General features: G+C 44.5%; 3 protein-coding genes across 3 annotated transcripts; 2 read left to right on the top strand and 1 right to left on the bottom strand.

Moving 5' to 3' along the window:
• Window positions 1-471: 471 nt before the first annotated feature.
• Window positions 472-11,649, top strand: ska3 (spindle and kinetochore associated complex subunit 3). Its single transcript, XM_063214570.1, has 15 exons — window positions 472-549; window positions 807-925; window positions 1,034-1,101; window positions 1,248-1,419; window positions 1,783-1,973; window positions 2,180-2,374; window positions 3,078-3,376; window positions 4,060-4,100; window positions 4,753-4,886; window positions 5,442-5,606; window positions 5,985-6,206; window positions 7,436-7,648; window positions 9,516-9,628; window positions 9,976-10,106; window positions 10,304-11,649. Exons 2-15 carry the CDS (start codon window positions 823-825, stop codon window positions 10,471-10,473), a joined length of 2,217 nt encoding a protein of 738 aa, XP_063070640.1. The 5' UTR covers window positions 472-549; window positions 807-822; the 3' UTR covers window positions 10,474-11,649.
• Window positions 11,650-13,193: 1,544 nt separating this feature from the next.
• sap18 (Sin3A-associated protein) lies at window positions 13,194-16,530 on the bottom strand. The gene is made up of 4 exons (XM_063213713.1): window positions 16,354-16,530; window positions 15,335-15,444; window positions 15,085-15,207; window positions 13,194-14,211 (listed from the first exon to the last, which is right to left on the bottom strand). The coding sequence occupies exons 1-4, from the start codon at window positions 16,423-16,425 to the stop codon at window positions 14,052-14,054; spliced, it is 465 nt and encodes a 154-aa protein (XP_063069783.1). The 5' UTR covers window positions 16,426-16,530; the 3' UTR covers window positions 13,194-14,051.
• Window positions 16,531-16,655: 125 nt separating this feature from the next.
• LOC134461007 (uncharacterized) lies at window positions 16,656-20,530 on the top strand. The gene is made up of 2 exons (XM_063213712.1): window positions 16,656-16,903; window positions 17,188-20,530. The coding sequence occupies exons 1-2, from the start codon at window positions 16,726-16,728 to the stop codon at window positions 18,759-18,761; spliced, it is 1,752 nt and encodes a 583-aa protein (XP_063069782.1). The 5' UTR covers window positions 16,656-16,725; the 3' UTR covers window positions 18,762-20,530.
• Window positions 20,531-20,770: the final 240 nt, after the last annotated feature.

Raw genomic sequence — 20,770 nt, 5'->3', positions numbered from 1 at the left:
ACCACGTCCAGTGGCACTGACAGTTTTAGACAGGCCTGGGACAAAGTGATCCCCCGTCTACATGATGTAATGGGGACACTTAGCCCCACTTCTCGACCCACCTCTCCCTGGGCCTGGGACAACGGGGAAAAAACAATTGTATTTGACAAATAAAATGTAGTCTATTAGTTCTATGAAAACAATGTTTATTATTAACTATGAAATGTGGCTGCTAATGTATCCTCATACTCTAGACAATGTTTTTCTTTACCCTGTGGTGCGGTTTAAATTTTCACCTTTTCTTCTCACTCATAAAGCGTTTATCTTATCTTACCCTTTCTTTTTACTCTCAATGCATTATAATAATTGACAGTCAATGATTATAATAGGCTCCTGAATCAACACCCAGTCCAGCAGGTGGCGGTAATGCACCAATGACGTTAACATACTAACCGGCAAATAAATAAAAGAACAAGAACGCACTTCATGACGAACTTCCGTAAGCGCCTGAATTTGAAAATCAAAATCAGAGTTGTCAACACATCGCGTCTTATTTTGTACTAGTTTCAGGTAACAAAATACTTTCTTGGTAATGAATATAAAAAATTGAGGTGTTTACATTAATATGTTACAATCATATGTGTACATAAAAATAATATGACGTTTAATTGGTCGTTTGTTGTATTGTCTACCAAGTGCCAGTGTTGTTTGTTGTTGTTCGGGATATCCATTGTGCGATTCACAGATGTTTTAAGGAAGACTCTATGTGTCAAATGTCGATGTCAATATTTGTTGGGCGTGTGACAGTTTCATTGTGTACTGTTCAGTATTTGGTTCGGCAGAATGGAGCCGCGGGTGAAGTTTTTCCAAAAGTTGCGGCACTTGGCTGGACATCTGGAGAAGGAAACCGAAAACCTCAAAGAGATAGCAGAAACAAAAAACAGCGGTGAGTTAAAACCAAAACGTTTCCAACCCTATAATCATCCATATACTAGCATAGGCTCATTGAATAGGAATGCAACGGCATGCAAAAACTCATTTGTTTTTGTTTTAGATGACACGTCAGAAGAAGGTTGCCTGTCAACTCTGCATAAGCTAAAATCAGACGTGCGAGACGTTAAGGTATGATGGCAGGTTCTTTGCCTTGTATTTTTTTATTGTCTGTTCTCTGTACCTTCATATTGAGTGATGGCTCCCCCTTTAAATCTTCCTTTGTTACCTCAAAGTTGCAATCGTCTGTGTTGCGGTTTTATCTTGTTGACATGCAGATGAAGATGCAGCAGGGGATGGCGAAGTGTCGAGAGGAGATGGTGCAGGATTTGAGCTTTATAGAGGCATGGACTAAAAAGAGGGAGGAACTGAGAGACGCCCTTGACACAATGCGCATCCGCTATGAACAGTATGGCTACATGCCCAGGGAGCCAGCACCGAAACCACCAGGTTACAATACAATACAACATGTGTTTATAAAGCACAGTATGACAGCTATGAAGTTGACTCAAAGCGCTTTCAAAATAAATACACACATTCCCATATTCACACACCAGCTTTGGAGGCTGCTGTACACCATCAATTGCCAAGGGGTCACATGAGAGAAAACACACACACACACACACACGCGCGCGCACACACACACACACACACACACACACACACTTTAAACCAAGACTTCCCAGGGCTTACTAATTGCTGCTTTTGTTGCGGATGATGATGTCTGATCACTGCACTGTGCTAGACACCAGTGCTGACAATACAACTGACCTTGACTTTGACTTGGGCTATGTTTTCTCTCCTCATGCTCAGAATGTGAGAAAGTGGGATCTGAAGCGAGGGCAGAAGATGAGGAAGAGGAGGAGCCGGAGAAGGAGGCTGGGGAGGAAGAGGAGGGTGACGAAGAAGCAGAGGAAGATGACGACGGCCCATCTGAGCCAAAGAAAAACAAGCCCCAAGACGAATGCACCCCGGATCGCATAGCCATCCCCTCTGTCTTCCAGGTCAGTGTTTGCCCGAGCCCTTCATAGTTGACAGCCAGGTCCTCTGAAATGGCAAGTTCCTCTGTGCTGTAAATGTAATTGAAGTTTCTCCAAACTAGCATCCTGTCTCTGTCCTCGTTGTTGATCTGAGTAAAGTCACGTCACGTGTTTCTGATGTTAAACCCCCCACCTTTAATACTAATATTCTGTGGGAATATTCTCTGCAGGAGATGAGCACCCCCAAGCTGGAAGACGTCGGCCTGTCTGAGCTGCACTTTCAGAACATGATGAAGAAATGCGCCATGGCTGGAGTGGGGCAGACGCCCATGCCACCGTCACTGCCACGGCCCCCTGTGCAGAACAGACACAAACCCCAAGAGGAGTGCACCCCGGATCACATAGCCATCCCCTCTGACTTCCAGGTCAGTATTTAGCCCCAGCCCTTTATAGCTGACAACAACAAGGTCCTCTGAAAAGATTTCTGACTGGATTTTTAAGTTTCTCTAAACTCATATCCTGAGTCTGTCCTCGTAGCTGACTTGGGTTATGTCAGTTTTATGTTGGGGATTCATTTAGCCTTTAAAATGCATATATGATTTAAACAATAACGCTTTGTCAAACCAACTTTGAAACATTGACAAATTTCCTCATATACCACAAAGCTTCATTTCTGGTCCAGTTATATCCCATTCGTATGAATATCCAATATAAAACTTGACCTAGCCAAGTCAGCAGCAAGGACAAAGGAAAGGACATGAGTTTGGAGAAAATGACTTGCAACCATAGCCCCTGTTCCCATGTTGGAGTGATGATGGTCACATTTCTCTGATGCGAGTAACCCTCCACCGAAGTTGATTCATATTTTGTGGGAACTGGGAATGTTAGCCAGAGACAATTGATGAGGTATAGATAACTCCTAAGGAGTTTCTTCCGGGAATCCATGACGTAAGGCTCTAAACTGCAGTCATATGGCAATCATGCCCACTTGGGAGACTAGAAGACTGAATAGAGTTCAATGGGAACTAGTCACGCCCACCTGAGTTGATCCCACTTTGCTGAATTGGTGCAATGACTTGTCTTGGTCCATTGTCTTGGTGATGTTGAAAATCTTTGTATTCACTGCAGGAGATGTGCACCCCCAAACTGGAGGATGTGGGACTGTCAGAGCGGGACCTTCAGAACATGCTGAGGAACTGTGGTGTGGCCGGCGGGGACGCACCCTTGCCACAGCCCCCGAGGATAGTCCTCTCACCCGCGGCCACGCTGCCTCCGGTGCCCAAGACGCCCAAGTGCTACCTCAGACTTGACGAGGACATGCCCACGCCACGCATCGAGGACTTTGGCATCTCGGAGTACACGCTCCGGCTCAATAATGACTTCACTATGGACCTACTCCGCGGACAGAAACCTGCAAAAACTGCCGGGTAGATATTGGAGGGGTTTTAAACTGTCAACATGAGTATGACACATACAGTGTATGTAATGACCCCTGGTATCAAGTGGAGATAAAATGATAAAAAAGGAAGCATAATAGAAACCAAAAAAGCACCTGTAGATTGCAGGCCTTTGGCAAGGTCACTCAGATTATCAGTAAAACAGAATCATCTTAAGCCATTATGCATACCAACATACTAAGAACGATTCATATCAATTTGTTCAAGATTCAAGATTCAAGATTCAAGATTAGTTTATTATGTCTTATTATAGGTTTGAAGCCTATAAAGAGTAAAAATTGTTGTGTTTTTGTGTCCTCAAAAATATTAAAAATAAAAATAAAATTTAAATAAAAATAAAAAATAAAAAAAGAGTGGGGGAGGGGGTGGGAAAAAGTGCAAAGAAAGTGCCTTGTTGTCTTCAGCATGAATTCAGTAATCTTACTGCTTGGTGGATGCATTGCAGTTCCTAAATAAAAGTTCCTGTTTCATATATTACAGACAATTAAGTTTAATCTAATCTAATTTAATCATATAATCTCTCACAGGAATATAACTTTCTTGGTAGAGGTAGTGGTAACGGACATAATTGTACGGACAGTACAGTTTGTTGTTTCTAGGCCAAATCATAATAACATAACCATTTAAAATTAATGTTTCTCTCTAACTTTTAGCAAACCTCATGCCAGTGAAGTCCCCCGTTTGGCAACCGAAGGTAGGTTTAACTTTCTTCTTGATACAGTCAGTGTGTAGCCTTCAAAATATGTATTTCTGCGCTCTCTTTTTAAGCTTAATCAAAACTGTTTTCCCGGTAACAAGACTTCCAACATCAATCAAAAGGAAAGAATTATAGGTGTTAAATTGGGGATAGAAAGTAATTTCAACACTAGTAGGCTGCCTGTTCTTACATACAGTGTAGTTAATTCACCAGTTGTCCTACTGTACCTAATGCAGTAGTACTGTTGCCTACTGCCTTTGCTTTGTACGCGTCTGGCGCTGGAAAGCTGAGGCCTCATCACATAATCATGAGCTTTCTATGCTAATCACTATTAGTTCACGACATATCACAAATGACCCTGTTTCACCTGTCCAATTCAACCAGGGGATCATTCAACCATGTAAAACCAAGTCATTTGGAATATGTGGAACTAGTGCTTTATAAGTACATTTGATAATGTTTAATGCACATTAAACATGTACTTATAAAGCACTAGTTCCACATATACCATACTGTAGACTTCCATTGCTACACTAAATATGGCTATACTGTCAAACTAGGCATTGCAAGCACATTGAGAAAAAATCCTATCTATTCTCATATTTTATTCCTGAAATAAGGTGGACTGTTCCTTTTATGTCTCCCACAGGTACCGTGGCGTGCACCCCCGTACGGTCCCTTTACAGCTCAGAGTCCCCCCAGAGACCGAGCGATGACCTCACCTCCCCGGAAGTCCCCACCTTCCAGACGCCCTATCTCTCCAGGCTCATGAGTGTCCACAAGGTGAGTGTAGGTGTTGTGTTCATTACAATACTTTTGGCTAAGTGGAGTTATTTTTATTAATGGATGTGTTGTTGGGTGAAAAACAATTGCAGGTATGCCGTGGCTCAGTAAGCTAAGGCACGGTTGTACCTACAGGTTTCCCACCACTGGTCATGAAATTCATTAGACGTTTTTTCCAATCGTGGGCTGTAATGGAATTTGCACATTTTGCATGTGCAGTCAATATCATGACATTTTTACAGTATTGTGCTTTTGTTTTGTCTAAAATATGCCCAGCAATATTATAGAATCTGAAAACGTAAAATTAAAAATGAAAATGTGCGTGAGTGACGGCAGCCTCTAAACAATCAGAGGCTGCAGAGACGCCCACAGCTGCGCCACGCATGCAAATATTTGTAAACAAGAAACCACTCTGCTGTATTAAACATTAAAATCTGATGTGACATTGCCTGCAGCGCTGGTCAACATGAGGCCAGGTTGCCATTTCTGGTGGCGCCATTTCTGATTGCACTTTTTCACAATTGATTCACTTTTTTCCCTCCTTTTTTTGTAAAGGAGGCAAAGTCGAAAGACTTAACCTCTATCCAGATGACAGGGCTGAGTGATTGCGACGATGGGGCCCACCTGGAGTCCCCCCACAGGGAGGCCGATGACATGAACTCTCCCGAAGTCCCCACCTTCCAGACACCATATCTGTCCAAACTCATGAGTGTTCACAAGGTGAGTGCATTTAATATTGGAAGTTGGGCGTGTGAATCAATACGGTTCATCTGATGTTTGATATGTTGATTGTGTGTAGATTATGCAAATATGAGAAAACAGACCCCCCCCCTCTTTGTTAAGTTGGAAATTATCTCTTTAAGCTATAATAAATGTGTATTACAGTATATTACTCTTTATTTACTCTTAAAAAAAAAACTCCCTCTTTGCAACTGCACTTCTTGCACTGTTCTGTATATTTCCTGTGCACTTTGTATTTGCTTGTGATGTTTGCTTGATTATGTCCTCTTTTGAAAGTCGCTTTGGTTATAAAGTGTCTGCCAAATGCAATGTAATAATGTAATATTATTTGTATTTCCTTGTTTGTTTATGTTAAAGGAGGCAAAATCGAAGACTAAAGACATGAGCGGGCCGATGGCAGGACTGTGCGGCTGTGCCTCTGTGACGTCTCCGCATCACAACGCGTCCCACCACTACGGCGCGGTGACACGGGATGAGGACGTACCCGACTTGGAGAGCAGGCTGACCTGTGAGGATGACCTGCAGCGCACGCCAGAGATGCCCGTCCTGCAGTCTTCCCTGGGCATCTCGCTGCAGACCGTAAGCCCTTGCAGCATAAGGGGACATCCACTGACCTAGATATCATATGGCCAGCGGGCTTCTATACAACTCTGTTCAACAGTTTTGAATAATTTGCGATTGATCTGCGAGTAAACTTCCACCCCAAATATCCAGACGCAACGCTGAGAACAAGTGCTGATAGGCCGATAACCCCCTGCACGTTGTGTTTGACTGTCTATTCTAACTGTCAATTAATTCTAACTGTCCATCAATGCAACTAACAATACTCATTGGTCATTTAAACAATTGACCGCTCTCTAAAATAAAGGGTCAGCCAGCGTGACAAAAATATTTGGGTTGTTTGAAAGGGATGGGAACTTCTACTTCTACATGCTGACAGTAACCATCCCACCCATTTAATAAGCAACATCCCCATGGAGATCCCTGCGTCTACGAAGAAATTGTAGTTCACCCACGGACTTTAAAGAGAAAGTGGTGGAGCTGTCAAAGCGTTTCCAACAATATGGCCAGACATTAACCAGGCCTATGAAAGGTCAGTGCAGACAGCGGTAGCTCCTATGTAAAATGGGTTTCCCAACCTGTTAGACGCCTTGTTTTTTTTGTTTTTTTTTAAGGCTATATGTTGAAGCTTCTGCTGTGCTCTGTTGTTAAATTGAATATATTGTGGAATGTTGTGGCATGCAAGAGTGAGGAGCACAGGAGAGGGTAAAGACATGGCTGTCGGAAGGGGTGGTTTGTGTTGTGTGTCTCGTCTGAGGAAAAAAAGTAGGTCCCCAAGTTGTTTAGGTGTGGTTCACAGTCTGTTAGTTTTAGTGGTGACTGTGTCTCCCTAAGTCTGTGATCTTGTGATTATGGGTAAATTACACGTCTGTGTATGCTTTCCTCTTTCCTTATGTAGCTCGCCCGTTTCCCTTTCTGTCCCGCATTCTTCTGTCTGTCTCTCTCTCGTTCTGTCACTCTTTGCCGTGCGTCCTTTTCTCTCTTTCTCTTTCTCTCTCTCTCTCTCTCTCTCTCTCTCTCTCTCTCTCTCTCTCTCGCGCGCGCTCTGTATTCCTCTCTGCTTCCCCTGTTTGTATCTGGGAAGTGGTTAGTTGTATTGATGTATGCTTGGTAGATCTCTCTCTCTCTCTCTCTCTCTCTCGTGTACTCTCTCTCTCTCTGCTTCTCCACCCCTCTCTCTAGTAGTGTCTCACATTTTACATCCCTCTCTCGCCCCCGTTTCCCACTCTTCCTCCCTCCGTCCACAGCAATATTCAACGTTTGAGGCGCGTAGCCTGTCTGTGATCAGCAGGCCGGGGGAAGCGGCAGCGGGCGCTCCAGGCCCGTGTGCCGCGGACCCCCATGAGAGCCAGACGCAGGAGTGGAGCCTGGCCAGCCCACGGGTCAGGATGGACTACGAGTACGACGCCCGCACCCCGGAGATGCCCGACATGAGCTCCATTACACAGGACATCTTTAAGGTGAGTCGGGGACAAAGGATTACATGATCAAAGATTTTCAGCATGGTGGACCAAGCTAAGTTGTAGCACGCGTCACCAATGCAACGGATCAACTCTGGTCTCCTAAATGGGCGTGACTTTTCCCGTTGAACTCCATTCATTCTCCCAGTCTCCTAATCTCCTAAAGGGGCATGGGTGCCATAGGATTGCAGTGAAATCAATGTTTGCTAGTAGTCAGCCGTGTTTGAAATGTTTGCCTTAATTAATGTCATCATTACACAAATATTTTATTTGTGCTATTTTTCCTTTTTTTGTGTGTGTAAATAACATTTTGTGAATGACAACTGTTATGCTTACTGCACAATATCTCAAACCTGCAGATATCCTGGAAATTGCCAGCAATTGTCAGAAAAGGGCAAAAAGTACAAATAATTTGCATTTCCTCTCCCTCTTCATCCCTTGTCAGTCATGGCCTCCGACCCACTGCCTCTTCCCTCTGTGCCTGTCTCGTCTAGCTGCTGTCTCGGCATGTCATTCAAATCTACATCTACAGTGCCTTCAAAAAGTCTACACACCCCTTCTCAAATGTCAGGTTTTTGTGGTGTAAAACAATTACAGAAAGACAAATAAATTCACAGCTTTTTCCACCTTCAATCTAAACTATTAACCTGTACAATGCAACTGAGAAACAAGCATAAAGCTTTAAATGGAAACAATAGAAAATAAAAAACTTCAACTAACATGGTTGCATAAATATACACACCCTTAAATTAATACTTAGTTGCAGCACCTTTGGCTTGTCTGGGCCATTCCAAAACCTCAATATTATTCTGGTGAAGCCATTCTTTTGTAGATTAAGGCGTGTGCTTAGAGAAATTGTCGTTCTGAAAGATTAGTTCCTCTGCATATTCACCTTTCTACCAGGGGGCCCGAAGATTTTGTGCCACTACCACAGCTCCTGTGGAAATGTTCATAATTCCCTCCTCCCTAATGAAGGCCCCAGTTACAGCTAAAGAAAAACGGCACAAAAGAACAATGCTGCCACCACCATACTTTACGTTAGGTATGGTGTTATTGCGGCGATGTTTTGTGCCAAAAATACCTTTTGGAATTATGTCCAAAATGTTCAACCTCGGTTTCACCTGACCATAACACATCTTCCCACATGCATTTGGGAGATTACAGAAGTATTTTTTGCTAAATTTACCTCACCAAGATTGAACTTTTTGGTCATAATTCAAAAGGGTATGTTTGGCGCAAAACATCACCGCAATAACACCATACCTAGCAAGAAGTATGGTGGTGGCAGCATTGTTCTTTTGTGCTGTTTTTCTTCAGCTGTAACTGGGGCCCTCATTAGGGAGGAGGGAATTATGAACATTTCCACAGGGGCCGTGGTAGTGCCACAAAACCTCCGGCCCCCTGGTAGAAAGGTGAATATGCAAAGGAACTAATCTTTCAGAACAACAATTTCTCCAAGCACACGCCTAAGTCTACAAAAGCATGGCTTCACTAGAATAAGATTGAGGTTTTGGAATAGCCCAGAGAAGGTGCTGCAACTAAGTATTAATTTAAGGGTGTGTATATTTATGCAACCATGTTAATTGAAGTTTTTGATTTTCTATTGTTTCCATTTAAAGCTGTATGCTTGTTTCTCAATTGCATTGTACAGGTTAATAGTTTAGATTGAAGGTGGAAAAAGCTGTGAATTTATTTGTCTTTCTGTCATTTTTTTTACATCACAAAAACCTGACATTTGAGGAGGGGTGTGTAGACTTTTTGAAGGCACTGTACTTGTCACCCTGGCCCTATTGAAATGTTAAGTGTATTTTGTTGTTTTGGTTTCTCTCCCCTGTGTGCTCGTCTCATCTCTTCTTGTCTTGTCCAGCTGGTGTCCCAGTGCAACACTGAGATGAAGTCAGCGGCCGCTGGCCAGCCACCCCTCCTCAAAACAGCACAGCAGACCAAAACGTCTGGAAAGGAGAACCGACTTGTCACACAGTGAGTCTATCAGATCTCCATCTGCTGTGTGTAGCCCTTTTGAGGTCTCTTTCCTGAAGTTCAAGTTTCAGGGGTTTTTTTTCTTTTAGATCCTGCTTATTCACAAATGCATAATATCGCCAACCCATTGAATTCATGACCATATGACAACATATACCTTGTATCCTTGTGTCTTGTATCCTTTATGTACTCTGGTTGGTATGCATATCAACCTGTAAGATAGGAGGAAGGTTTGCCATAATGGCTCGATGACATCTGTATTATTAAAAAGAAGTCCAGTCGTTTAAAATTCAACCAAAAACTATTTTGACGAAAAGAGCACTGCTTTCCTCTCCTCTCCCTCGCAGCTCTCAGAACTTAGCCCTGGTGACAGAGATGGAGTTTGGCACCCTGACTGCCTACCTCAAGCAGGTCCCCCTCCACAGGCTGAACGATGCCATCCACGAAATAAACAACGCCCTGCTCCAGAGGCATCATGGTGAGTGGAATGCCATGGGTAGGGATGGTAGGGGGCATGGACTACTTAAAGGTGCACTGTGTGATATATTTAGTAGTTTCTTTCCAGATTCATGCTGCCCATTAACAAATGTTACCTTTTTGAAAACCTTGAAACCATTGAAAATCTTGGTCAATACACCTTTTTAATGCATTTTCCATATTGTGCCACACCTACAGGAAGCCATTCAGGGTCCAAGGAGTTCCTGACCTCTGAGTTGAGGTGCATCATGGGTAGCGGGGCCAATCCGTCGCTGGTGATGATGTGTCTGATTGAGCTGAAGAGGGTGCAGCATGTCCACGGGGCAGGAAACGACGCCTTGTACCGGCTGTTGCCAACACACGCGTGAACTAAGCAGGCAGTTTAGCTTAGCGCTGTACATAAGCATGAGGTAGGGTGCTAACCATCACCAGGCCTGACCATAGATTAGAGGTGTCACGGCCCCCTTTTACTCATGGCAATCCTGCCAACCATTACTGACATCAATGGGGAAGAGGCTCACCTCTGTCAAAAATGGCTTAATATTGTGAAATTTCCCATCGACACACTTGACAAAGACGATAGTTGAAATGTGCTACTAAATACCTACCTAAGTAATATGAACTGATTTTAACATTTATTTTATTGATTTGTATGATTTAAGTAGATATTTAGCCTGACATTTCAAATCAGGTCCTTTATTAATGTGCCATTTCATATTCGGACATTTTTTGACAGAGGTGGGTATGTTCTCAATGAGTATGCATTGATTGAAGAGCACAGGTATACCTACACAAGATTAAGTCTGTGCTTGCCATTTTCTTGTGCTGTTGCAAATTGCCGTGACACCTCTAGTCTTATGTTCTACCACTATGGGCCTGACCCACTGGGCCATTTTGTCTAACTTGTTTTGGGTGGGTTGTAATGCTCAATGTATTTTTTTTCATTTCCAGCATTTTTTTTGCTTTCTGTTGCTGTTTTATATGTGTTTTGTGTGTTACCGTTTAATCAATGTTGTGTCATAAGTGTATTAAATTATACATCATATGTGACTAGCCACAGAAAACAGGTCACAAGAAGGCCCAGGCAAAACTGAGAACATTTCAAAAATATTTTTTTTTCTGGCTTTTTTTTCATAATCTGGAAATTGAGGTCTTTAAGAAGCTACTCAAAACAGTATTGTGTAAAAGCATACAGTATATTTGTCTTTAAATGGGCTAGCTTTATGTCTTCTATGATCAAGAGGAACTTTTAGAGCAAAATGTAGTTTTCTATTTTAAGAAGTTAACACATTCAAAAGCCCACAACTTCACCAGATCACCAGGGATCATTGTAAAGCTTAATATCAGAATCTGATTAACTCTGTGCCCCCAGGCCTACTTTGCGGCCCGTTTTCTTGTGGCAATTCACATTTTTCTGTTGTATTTGTCGCCTAAATTTTAAATGTCACAATGTCCATGTCTTTTAAACTGTATATATATGTTCACGTATATTTTGGAAAATTTGTCTCAGCATTGGCTGGAAATTCTTAAATGAATTAAAAAAATGCACAATGAATTGTTTCGTTAATCTTGTGATGGTTTCAAATTAATACATAGGATTCTTTCCATTCTTTTCGAACTCTATCGTCTCGCCCCCGTGCTTTTGCCCTCTCAATGACGTCTCTAGATGTCATTGATAGAAGTTTAATTCAATATCTTGCAAAGGTTATTGTCTCATTTGCAATAGGAATTGTTGAATGGGCATGTTGAAAGTCCGCCAAAAGTTGCTGTGGCTAGACTGACAGCAGGGAAACTGTGTTTTCTCCACGGGGGCGGGCTGACGGTGAAGCGTGAGGCCTCAAGCACAGGTTGAGGACAAGAGTTAGGATAATGGACTGTACCCATTGAAGTTTTTATTCAATATCAAATAAACTAACCAAAAAAAACCCCAATTCAAGTCATTGTAATTTTCAATCCAGATATTAACTGACACTCTGCATTGCTTGAAACTCTCCACGGAGGGCGGGGGAGACTGAGACAAGGGGACGGTGGAAATAAGATGGCCCCATTTGAGATGCTGCATGCTGCGCATCACACGTGCACACTATGCAATCAGTGCATTCTGATCAGAGGAAATGTTTGATTTTGCAGTGTGCATGCGCATCGAGCAGATTGTTGTAACCTGTGCCATCACAAAAGAAAGAAGGAAGAGGTTCTTGAGGCAGCCATGACATCCCACCAGTGATGGGCAAATTGGATTCATTAGTTTACAATACAGTGACACATACTGTATATCCAATTGCCTGGTTTTACCGGTCCAATTCAAACAGGTGATTGCTTGTTGAAATGCTCACCTGATTGAATTAGACAGATAAGACCAGGCCATTTGGAGTATTTGACACAGGATTGTAACTAATGAATCCAATGCCCATCAGCTTCATGGGAGGACAATGTTCAATGACCCCTGTTCAGTGAACCTGTGACCCCCTTTGGGCACAAATCTGATTTTGTTTTCAAGATATGGGGCTTTTATGCCTTTATTTAGGACAGGACAGTGAGAGGGTGAGAGCGGGGGTAAGGATCAGCAAATGTAATCAACCAGTGCTCTCTCCCATCCTCCTCCATGACTGAGGTACCCTGACCATGGTACCGTCCCCCCGCACTGCTTCCCAGGGGCGCCATTGAGGGCTGCCCCCTTGCACGGGTGAGGCATGAATGCAATTTCGTTATGTGCAGTGTTCACTTGTGTGCTGTGTCACAATGACAATGGAAGTTGGAGTTTCCCAATGGGCTTTCACTTCACAAAGGACCTTGGGTCGGAATCGAACCCGGGTTGCCAGTTTAGCAGTAGAGCTTATACCATGTTAGCTCATTTAGCCACCGCCACCCCCAAATCTGATTCATTAACCAGCTATGTAGGCCATACCAGTCTACCAACAATTACCATCATGTCTGATATGTGAAAAGTTGCTCTGTACCTAAATGAATTATGGCACCTTTATAGAACTATACCCACAGTGTAAAGAAATGCAATATGGCAGCCTAAAATGTGTCAACATAATTTGCAGGAAATACCAAATGACTACAAATAGCAAATTACCACAACAAGTGAAAGGTTATGGATAAAAAAATGTTTATTTTGACATCACAAAATTGTTGGAAGAGAGAAGGGGGGAAAAAAAATCATACCAGCTCTATTCTACTGAAACTCAATATGGTATAAAATCAACATGAAAAATTAAAACCATACGGGAAACAAAAGCTATAAAGCCACATCATCATTAGCCTAATGGGCAGACGCGGCTGTTTAAAGCCCCCCTACCCAAACTCCCCGACCCCATGAGGCGTCCTTAACCTCTGACCTTCAATCCCCAACCCTGAGGATCAGTCATAGGGTTCATTCAATATCTAAATTCCCGTCCTCTCCTTTTGCTTGTGGCCTTGTACTGCGAGGCATTCAAGCCACTGACAGACGTTTTATTCAATATCTAGCAAAAGCACAATTCAAAGGTCGTTTTCTCATTTGCAATCGAGATGTCTGGCCTAGTCTTCTTCATGGAGGCAGGGCGTCAGCGAACCACGAGGCCACAAGCACAAGGCGAGAACGGGAGGTTAAGTAATGAGATGGACCCATAGATATAAAACACTACATGCCACGTTGACCACCCCTTTGTATTGGAACGAATGGCTCAGTCTGATCAGTCTGTCCCTGAATCTCAAATGCCACACTTGTGTACTTCAGGCACTATGTTTCAGTGCGTAACTAATACACCATACGCACTAAAACATGAACACTGAAGTGCACCATTTGAGATCCAGTATGTGTGTCTGTGTAATGCTGCCATAAATCGGTGACAAGGCAATGCGATACATTATCCGGTATGGGGTAGGAACCATGACGGTGGTTCCCGAGGCTGGTCGTGCCAAAAGGCTGAAGGTGGCATCTAATGTTCCATATCTGTGAGGATCAGTAAGGTCTCATGCGGGCGCCGGGCATAGCGGGCGTCCTGTTGGGCGGGGTGATGGCGATGTCCAGATAGTCTCCTATCTGAAACCGCTGGGACTGGAGGGTCATGGAGTCGTCTGCGCCCTTTCGGCCCGATACAGTGCTGCCTATGTCTTTAACCCTGCATCCCAAAACCAAACCAAACAAAACAAATGGTTATTAGTGGCTCATGTAGAAAAGTAATTCATCCTCCCATGCTTCACTAGCCAGGCTGTGCCCTCCTAGTGACGCAACACTTTCAGCATTGCAACTAGTCAGGTCAAGAGCAATGCACATACTTTCTGAGTTCCCGCAAATACGGGAACTCCTCCCACTTTGTTGATAAGCAAACAACCATAAGCAAGCCAAGAGAGACAGGTCAACCATGCCGTTTGGGAAACGTTAATTGTTATGCTCTTGGTCAGACCAAGTCTCGAAGAGATTTGAACTTCGATGATAATTCAGGCTAATGCTTCACTATCTGGTTTGTCATGAGAGAGGACTACACATTTTAAGTGAGGAGCAAAGTCACAGGAGCATGTCCAGGTGATGACAAGCACCGGTGACGTTCCTTCTCAAATGGCTCATCTTTGATTGGACTGCATTTTGATCTTTTAATCACCAAGTTCCTGTCTTCAGGTTATTTTATTATTTGGTGTCTGTTGTGTGCGGTTTTCCTACCTACAACAATCTTTGTTTCCCTCTTGGAAATAATAAATCAACTTGACTTGATCTATTATGTATTCCATGCATATGGCAGGAAACCAAACGGTGTTATACATGTACTACAGTCCTAGTGAGGGCTCATTGGATTTCCCCACTTCCATTCATGTACTAGCCTGCCAAGACAGACTAAATGTGAGATTAAAATAATTTTGGCCGCTGGCGGGTGGGGCTAGTCTACTAGGCTATTCATGTACACCATTCCATTAACATAACATTTGACATAGCAAATATATATCTAGTTAGAGATGTTTCATCAAACATTTTAAGACATTGGTGTGACGTGATTTACCGGTAGCCTGGCCTTTTAGGATCTGGATAAACGATTGCAAAGCCGAAGTGTGTCCCTTTTTTTCGTGCTTCAGGGTAGACTTCTTTGACCAAACTTGTCAGCTCTTTGAGGGTGGCATCCATCCTTCAGTACAGGAAAAAAAAAAGTTACCCAAGTCAGTGGCATTGATGCGTTCATACCACAATATCTCCCTCATATTCAAACACACACACACACACACACACACACAACAACAACAGCAAACACATACCATGTGTAGATCTGTAGTTCACTAGAGGGGACATTTCCTCGGGCAAATTCGTCTACTCTGTGGTGTCTGCCGTTGTTGGTTGTAAACACTCTCAAAAGCAGTGGGCAAGTCTATTTGGATAAAACAAAACGAAAAATTAAAGACCAAGCCAGCACAACATAGTAGCAGTCTCGCCACAGCTCATACGCATCCAAAGACACAAACTCTGTTGACATGGCTTGTACAATAGTTAACCGCCACTCCCACCGGTGGGGGATGGAGACTCCCAACTGAGATCGCTCCCGGACGTGCGGTCCCAGGTGTTTCTATCACTCCCGGACGTGTAGTCCCACCCGATTATATTTCACGTATTATCATATACTGCCACATACAAGCAATTTAGGGTTAGGTTTAGGGTTAGGGTTAGGTTTAGGGTTAAGGTTAGGGTTAGAAACAAAAAACTAACATCAACAACATAACTAGCTCCGTCATATGGCGGTGGTACCGATAGTCTGGCTAGTGGGAGCGAGATGAAAGGGGAGCGTCCTGTGTTGGGAGCGTCAATCAGGGAATCCACTCCCACTACCACCGTAGACCAAAACGCAGCAATCCGGGACGCAAATACACTGCTGGATGATCAAAGGGACAAATATGTTGCAACTTGGTGTTGATGCACTTATATGTTAGATATTAAAGAGTCACCAGATAATCTCTCGATTTCGAGTTTTGACAGAGCTGGAACACAAGTTGGGAATGATAGCATTAGCTTGCTTTCCTCAGGCTAACGTCGTCCTTGTATGCTTCAGTTACAGGCCAAAGGGGCAAAAGTGACTTCCCCAGTCATTTCATTAACCATCGTTGTATGCGTGTGCAACTTGAACCCGTATAATATATGTTGTGACTGATTGGCAAAAGACGCTTTGAAGTTTACACGCAGACGGGTCGGTGCAAAACAGCAGGGCTAGTTAGCATCGAAGCGTGAGAGACACCATTCATAAGTACTTCACTACCAAGCACACTAAATGTTTAACCTGCATTACCTTTTCTCTGTCGACAGGCTTTTCGGGTTCCTTCTTTATTTCTTCTTGCGTTACTCTGGATTCCACAGCCATTCCTAATCACGCTCAATCAAATATCAGAACAAACAATTTTGATTAGCAGTAAGTGAGAGAGCAACTGGAGCTGCTGCTGGTCGTGTCGCGCAGAAATGTCGTCGAAGGAAGGCAGGCGAGAGGGAATTCTTGACCAATCACAGGGCTGAAAAAGAATCCCCAACACGACGATCAGCCATTAACATTTCGAGAAAGCCATTGGCGTTTCCTGTGCAGTGTGCTCCCGCTGCCATTTTGGGAGTCAGGGTATGAGAAAGCGAGTGAAAATCACCACGGGTCCACGCATTTTGTGGCCCTAATATGGTTCACACGTGCGTGGTGGCTGGCTGTCGGAACAGAAGAACCCCCGGGACCGCTCTGTCGTTTTATCGCTTTCCTCGCGACCCAGAACGGAAACAGCGTTGGATAGCCGCTGTGAATAGAGAGGGCTGGGTGCCAAACGACGGCAGTAGACTGTGTAGTACCCACTTCATCTCAGGTATGTAAGGAGTTGCTGCAAGATCACGACTCTGATTAGCTCAACCATTCTATATGATATTTGCATGGTTTGGAAGCAAAAGGCAACAACCAACCACAACCCACTTTTACAACTTTAAAAAAAACCCTTTTAGCTCTGATTTTTATTCACCTCACTGGTGATGGTGACTGCATTGTCAGTCTTTCTCCACTAGGTGGGTTTATTTGCACTACCAAACTTTCAGCACTGATAAACAAATATGCCTTGTTCATCAGAAGCTAAAGTGCTCTGTCTTCCTCTTACAGGTAAACAAGTGAAGAACCCCAGGTCTCCAGATTATGTTCCGTCAGTCTTCTCTTCCACTACTCCCTTGTCTGACAGCAACATGAAGGAGGCCAGCACGTGTGAGATGTCCGACAAGCAAGAGGCCCAGGTGGAGGCTGCCAACGCTCTGCTCTTCCTCCAGGGCCAGGGTCGCTTCTCTGGGGGCGAGCAAGCCCAGCACCAAGAACGAAACTCGGACGGCAATGACGCTGAGGAGGCCGAGACCACGTCATCCTCCATGAGCAGCGATGATGACGACGACGATGACGAGGATGATGACGAAGATGAAGAGGACAGCGATGACGAGACGGGCCAGATGACCGACTGTCCAAAGGCCAAAGTGGACAGCCTTTGCCCCAACAGGAGCGCTGCTCCGTCCTCCTGCCTCGTGGACTATGAGGCCAGCCTGAAGGCCCTGCGGCGGGAGAACCGGGCGCTGAGGGAGTCCATGGAGAAGATGTCCCTCACGGAGGCGTCCCTGCGCAACGACGCCGAGAAGGTCAGCTTCTACACGGGGCTCCCCAACTACTTTGTCTTTGAGACGGTCATGTGGCTCCTGGCGCCGCACATGAAGGGCGGTGAGAAGACCTCCACGCTGACCAAGTTCCAGCAGCTGCTACTGACGCTCATGCGTCTCCGCCTGGACCTGCGCAACCAGGACCTGGCCTACCGCTTCGGGGTCAAGGTGGCCACGGTGACCCGCACAGTGCACCGCGTCATCAACATTATGTCCGCCACCCTGGTGCCCACCGCCGTCTTCTGGCCGTCCCGCGCCGAGCTGCGGAAGAACCTTCCGGCCGCCCTGAGGGCCACGCACCCGGACTGCGCCGTCATCATCGACTGTTTTAGGGTGTCGCTGGAGAGGCCGCTCGAACACCACCACCACCCCCACACTACAACTACTGCTGCTACTGCTGCCGTTTCCACCGCCACGGGGGATGAGATGCACTACTCTGCGAGGGCGACCATGGGGGGCGCCAGCGAGCTGAAGTACCTGATCGGCGTTGCGCCGCAGGGCGTGGTGACGTTCGTGTCGCGGGGCTCGCCGGGTGGCGTGAGCGACAAGTGCCTGGCGGAGGGCTGCGGCTTCCTGTGCAAGCTGCTCCCCGGCGACGTGGTGCTGGCACACCACGACCTGGACATCGGCGAGTCGGTGGCGGCACGCGGTGCCCAGCTAAAGGTCACCGGGTCACGGTCTGGTCAAGGTCACTATAGCCATACCCCGACTCACACCACCCACACCCACGTCGAAGGTTACCCAGAATGCAGCCGCGTCCCCTGGGCTGCAGCCACCGGCGTTGCCAGCAACAACAACCACCACCACCATCACCTCCATAGCAGCAACGGCTTGACCCCAGACAGACTGGTCGTCCACCAGCATGTGGAGAAGGTCATCTCCATGGTGAAGAAGCGCTACGCCATCCTCACGGGCCCCGTGGAGAGCCCCTTTGTCACCACGGTGGACCGAGCCTCCCGCATGACCACCTTCGACAAGATTGTGCAGGTGGCCTGTGCCTTGAACAACCTGTGCATCTCCGCAGCACCGCTGGAGTGACTGACTGACTGACTAATTGGCTGATGCTGTCTGTCTATCAACTTGGGCTGCTTTTTTCTCCAAAAACACACTGTCACTACACACTACTACACACCACACTACTACTAAAGCCTAAGTACATAAGTACTTAAGTATGAGACTCCCCCCTAGTCAATATAGGAATAGGCCACACAGCATCAGTTAAGATTTATACATACACTACTTTACCTTGCACGTGCACTATGCGCAAGCATTTTATGAGCTTGTGCGAGGAAATAGTACATGTGTAGATTTTAGTGGTATGATGCCTGATGAGTGGTATGATTCATGATGTATTGCCCAGGGGATGCCGCATACCTTAGTACTCACTCACTTAAGTGTTTTTGGGAGTCATAGCTCAGGCCACAGTCTAGCCCAGACTTCCCCCCAGCACCACCCTCCTCCTCTTCCTCCTCCTCTTCCTCATCCTTCTCCTTGGCACCAGTTCCTGTTACCTGCATATTCTTCCTGCAAACAAAGAGAGGCACTTTTGTGTTTTGATGTTTTGTTATCACGGTTCTTTTTTAATTTGTTAGTTAGTTTTTGTAATGCTGAACACACTCACGCACTCATCTCTCAAACATTTAATGTTGCATTATCACAAGGTTTTTTGGGGGGGTTTGGGGGTTTTCAGCACTTGAAGGACCAGGCTATCCACACTGTTGTGGTTCAGTGCATGACAGTTATTGGATTGAGCACCACGCTCTACTGTATCAAGTCATATTGTAGCTTTTTTGTAGCTGTGCCAGGGGCAGTACCACAGCTCATGGAACTGAAATATGTACAATTTTTTTTGTTTTTCGTCTTGTTTTGGGTTGGACGGGGACATTCCATGCATACTTTGCATTCAAACAGCCAGACTCTGCATGCTGAATAACAAGGGACACCTTCAACAACAGCAAAAGTGCTTTGGGCCAAAGCGCCTCGGTCTGTGAGGTCCAAAGACGATGATGATGGTTGTGATGATGAAGAGGATGGTGATGATTAGTGCAATTTACCAGGGAGTAAAGTCTGGATTTCAGCGGTACTCAGGTGCTAGTGCCTTAGGTTCTGTAATGCTGATGTAAAAGGTTATCAAAAAAAAGGTTCACGTCTTTGAAAAGATGATGTATCTTTTTTCTATATTATATTTTTGCATCAAAAGCGAGATCATTGAGTGTTCTCTCTCCAAATGCTGTCTTGTATGTAACCATAGATATTGCGCAATTGTTATTTACAACAAGCTTCTGCTACTGTTTTAAAGCAAGGCGTTTATTACAAGGTATTTCTGTTATTTTTTTTACAGCATCAAGTTTTGTTATTACGATAAACACTGAGTATTTAATCTCTTCAGATGTAACAGCTCCTGTGTGTGTGTGTGTTTGAGAGAGAGAGAGAGAATGATTGTATGTTGTGCATGTTATGGCACTTTGCCTCGAGGTTTTTCTTTAAGGCCTGTGATTTCCATGTCTGTTTGCATGTTTGTCAAACTTTGTTTTATATTTTGTTAATGACGATACAATGGACAAGCTGTTCAAACTTTATATGTCTTTTTTTGTCAACACTGACTCAATTGTTCATACTTTTAAGATGGTAAACACAGCACACATCTATCTCACTTTTTATGTTATTATCAAACTATGTAAAACAAAATTGTGCCAGAAGTACTGTTCATCTTGTATTTGCCAAGGTTCGAGGTTCTGTCATGTACCATCCTGGTTCGACGAGTAATCAAGGCCATTAATATCTGTCCATAAACTGTTCCCCTCACAGATGTTGGTAGTTTTTCCTTTTTTTCTGTCTTAAATTCTTTCTTTTTTAAGCAGGCCTCATTGGAAACCATGCAGCAACAACCATATGAAGAAAAACATGATCCCATGCTACCTTGTTGCTTTAGGTCAGAGAGCATAAACACATGGCAGAGTGCAGAAGTCAGTTTATAATTCTTTGGAAAGGAAATGTGTTGCGCAGTAGTGATTGCAGTAGCTTGTGTGGTTTTTTTTTTTGGGGTG

This window comes from Engraulis encrasicolus, chromosome 13 (genome assembly GCF_034702125.1).
Source record: "Engraulis encrasicolus isolate BLACKSEA-1 chromosome 13, IST_EnEncr_1.0, whole genome shotgun sequence".
NCBI lineage: Eukaryota > Metazoa > Chordata > Actinopteri > Clupeiformes > Engraulidae > Engraulis > Engraulis encrasicolus.
The sequence above is the reverse complement of the archived record's forward strand: the minus strand, read 5'-3'. Positions and strand labels throughout refer to the sequence as shown.

What these genes read in the sequence shown, in the direction of transcription:
- ska3 (XM_063214570.1), top strand. Translation starts at nt 823, where the DNA reads ATGGAGCCGCGGGTGAAGTTTTTCCAAAAGTTGCGGCACTTGGCTGGA. An exon ending in AGCAGAAACAAAAAACAGCG is followed by an intron (nt 926 to 1,033) that starts GTGAGTTAAAAC and finishes TTTTTGTTTTAG; the next exon opens with ATGACACGTCAGAAGAAGGT. An exon ending in CAGACGTGCGAGACGTTAAG is followed by an intron (nt 1,102 to 1,247) that starts GTATGATGGCAG and finishes GTTGACATGCAG; the next exon opens with ATGAAGATGCAGCAGGGGAT.
- sap18 (XM_063213713.1), bottom strand. Translation starts at nt 16,425, where the DNA reads ATGGCTGTGGAATCCAGAGTAACGCAAGAAGAAATAAAGAAGGAACCC. An exon ending in AGCCTGTCGACAGAGAAAAG is followed by an intron (nt 15,445 to 16,353) that starts GTAATGCAGGTT and finishes TTATCCAAATAG; the next exon opens with ACTTGCCCACTGCTTTTGAG. An exon ending in GAACTACAGATCTACACATG is followed by an intron (nt 15,208 to 15,334) that starts GTATGTGTTTGC and finishes CCTGTACTGAAG; the next exon opens with GATGGATGCCACCCTCAAAG.
- LOC134461007 (XM_063213712.1), top strand. Translation starts at nt 16,726, where the DNA reads ATGGTTCACACGTGCGTGGTGGCTGGCTGTCGGAACAGAAGAACCCCC. An exon ending in TAGTACCCACTTCATCTCAG is followed by an intron (nt 16,904 to 17,187) that starts GTATGTAAGGAG and finishes TTCCTCTTACAG; the next exon opens with GTAAACAAGTGAAGAACCCC.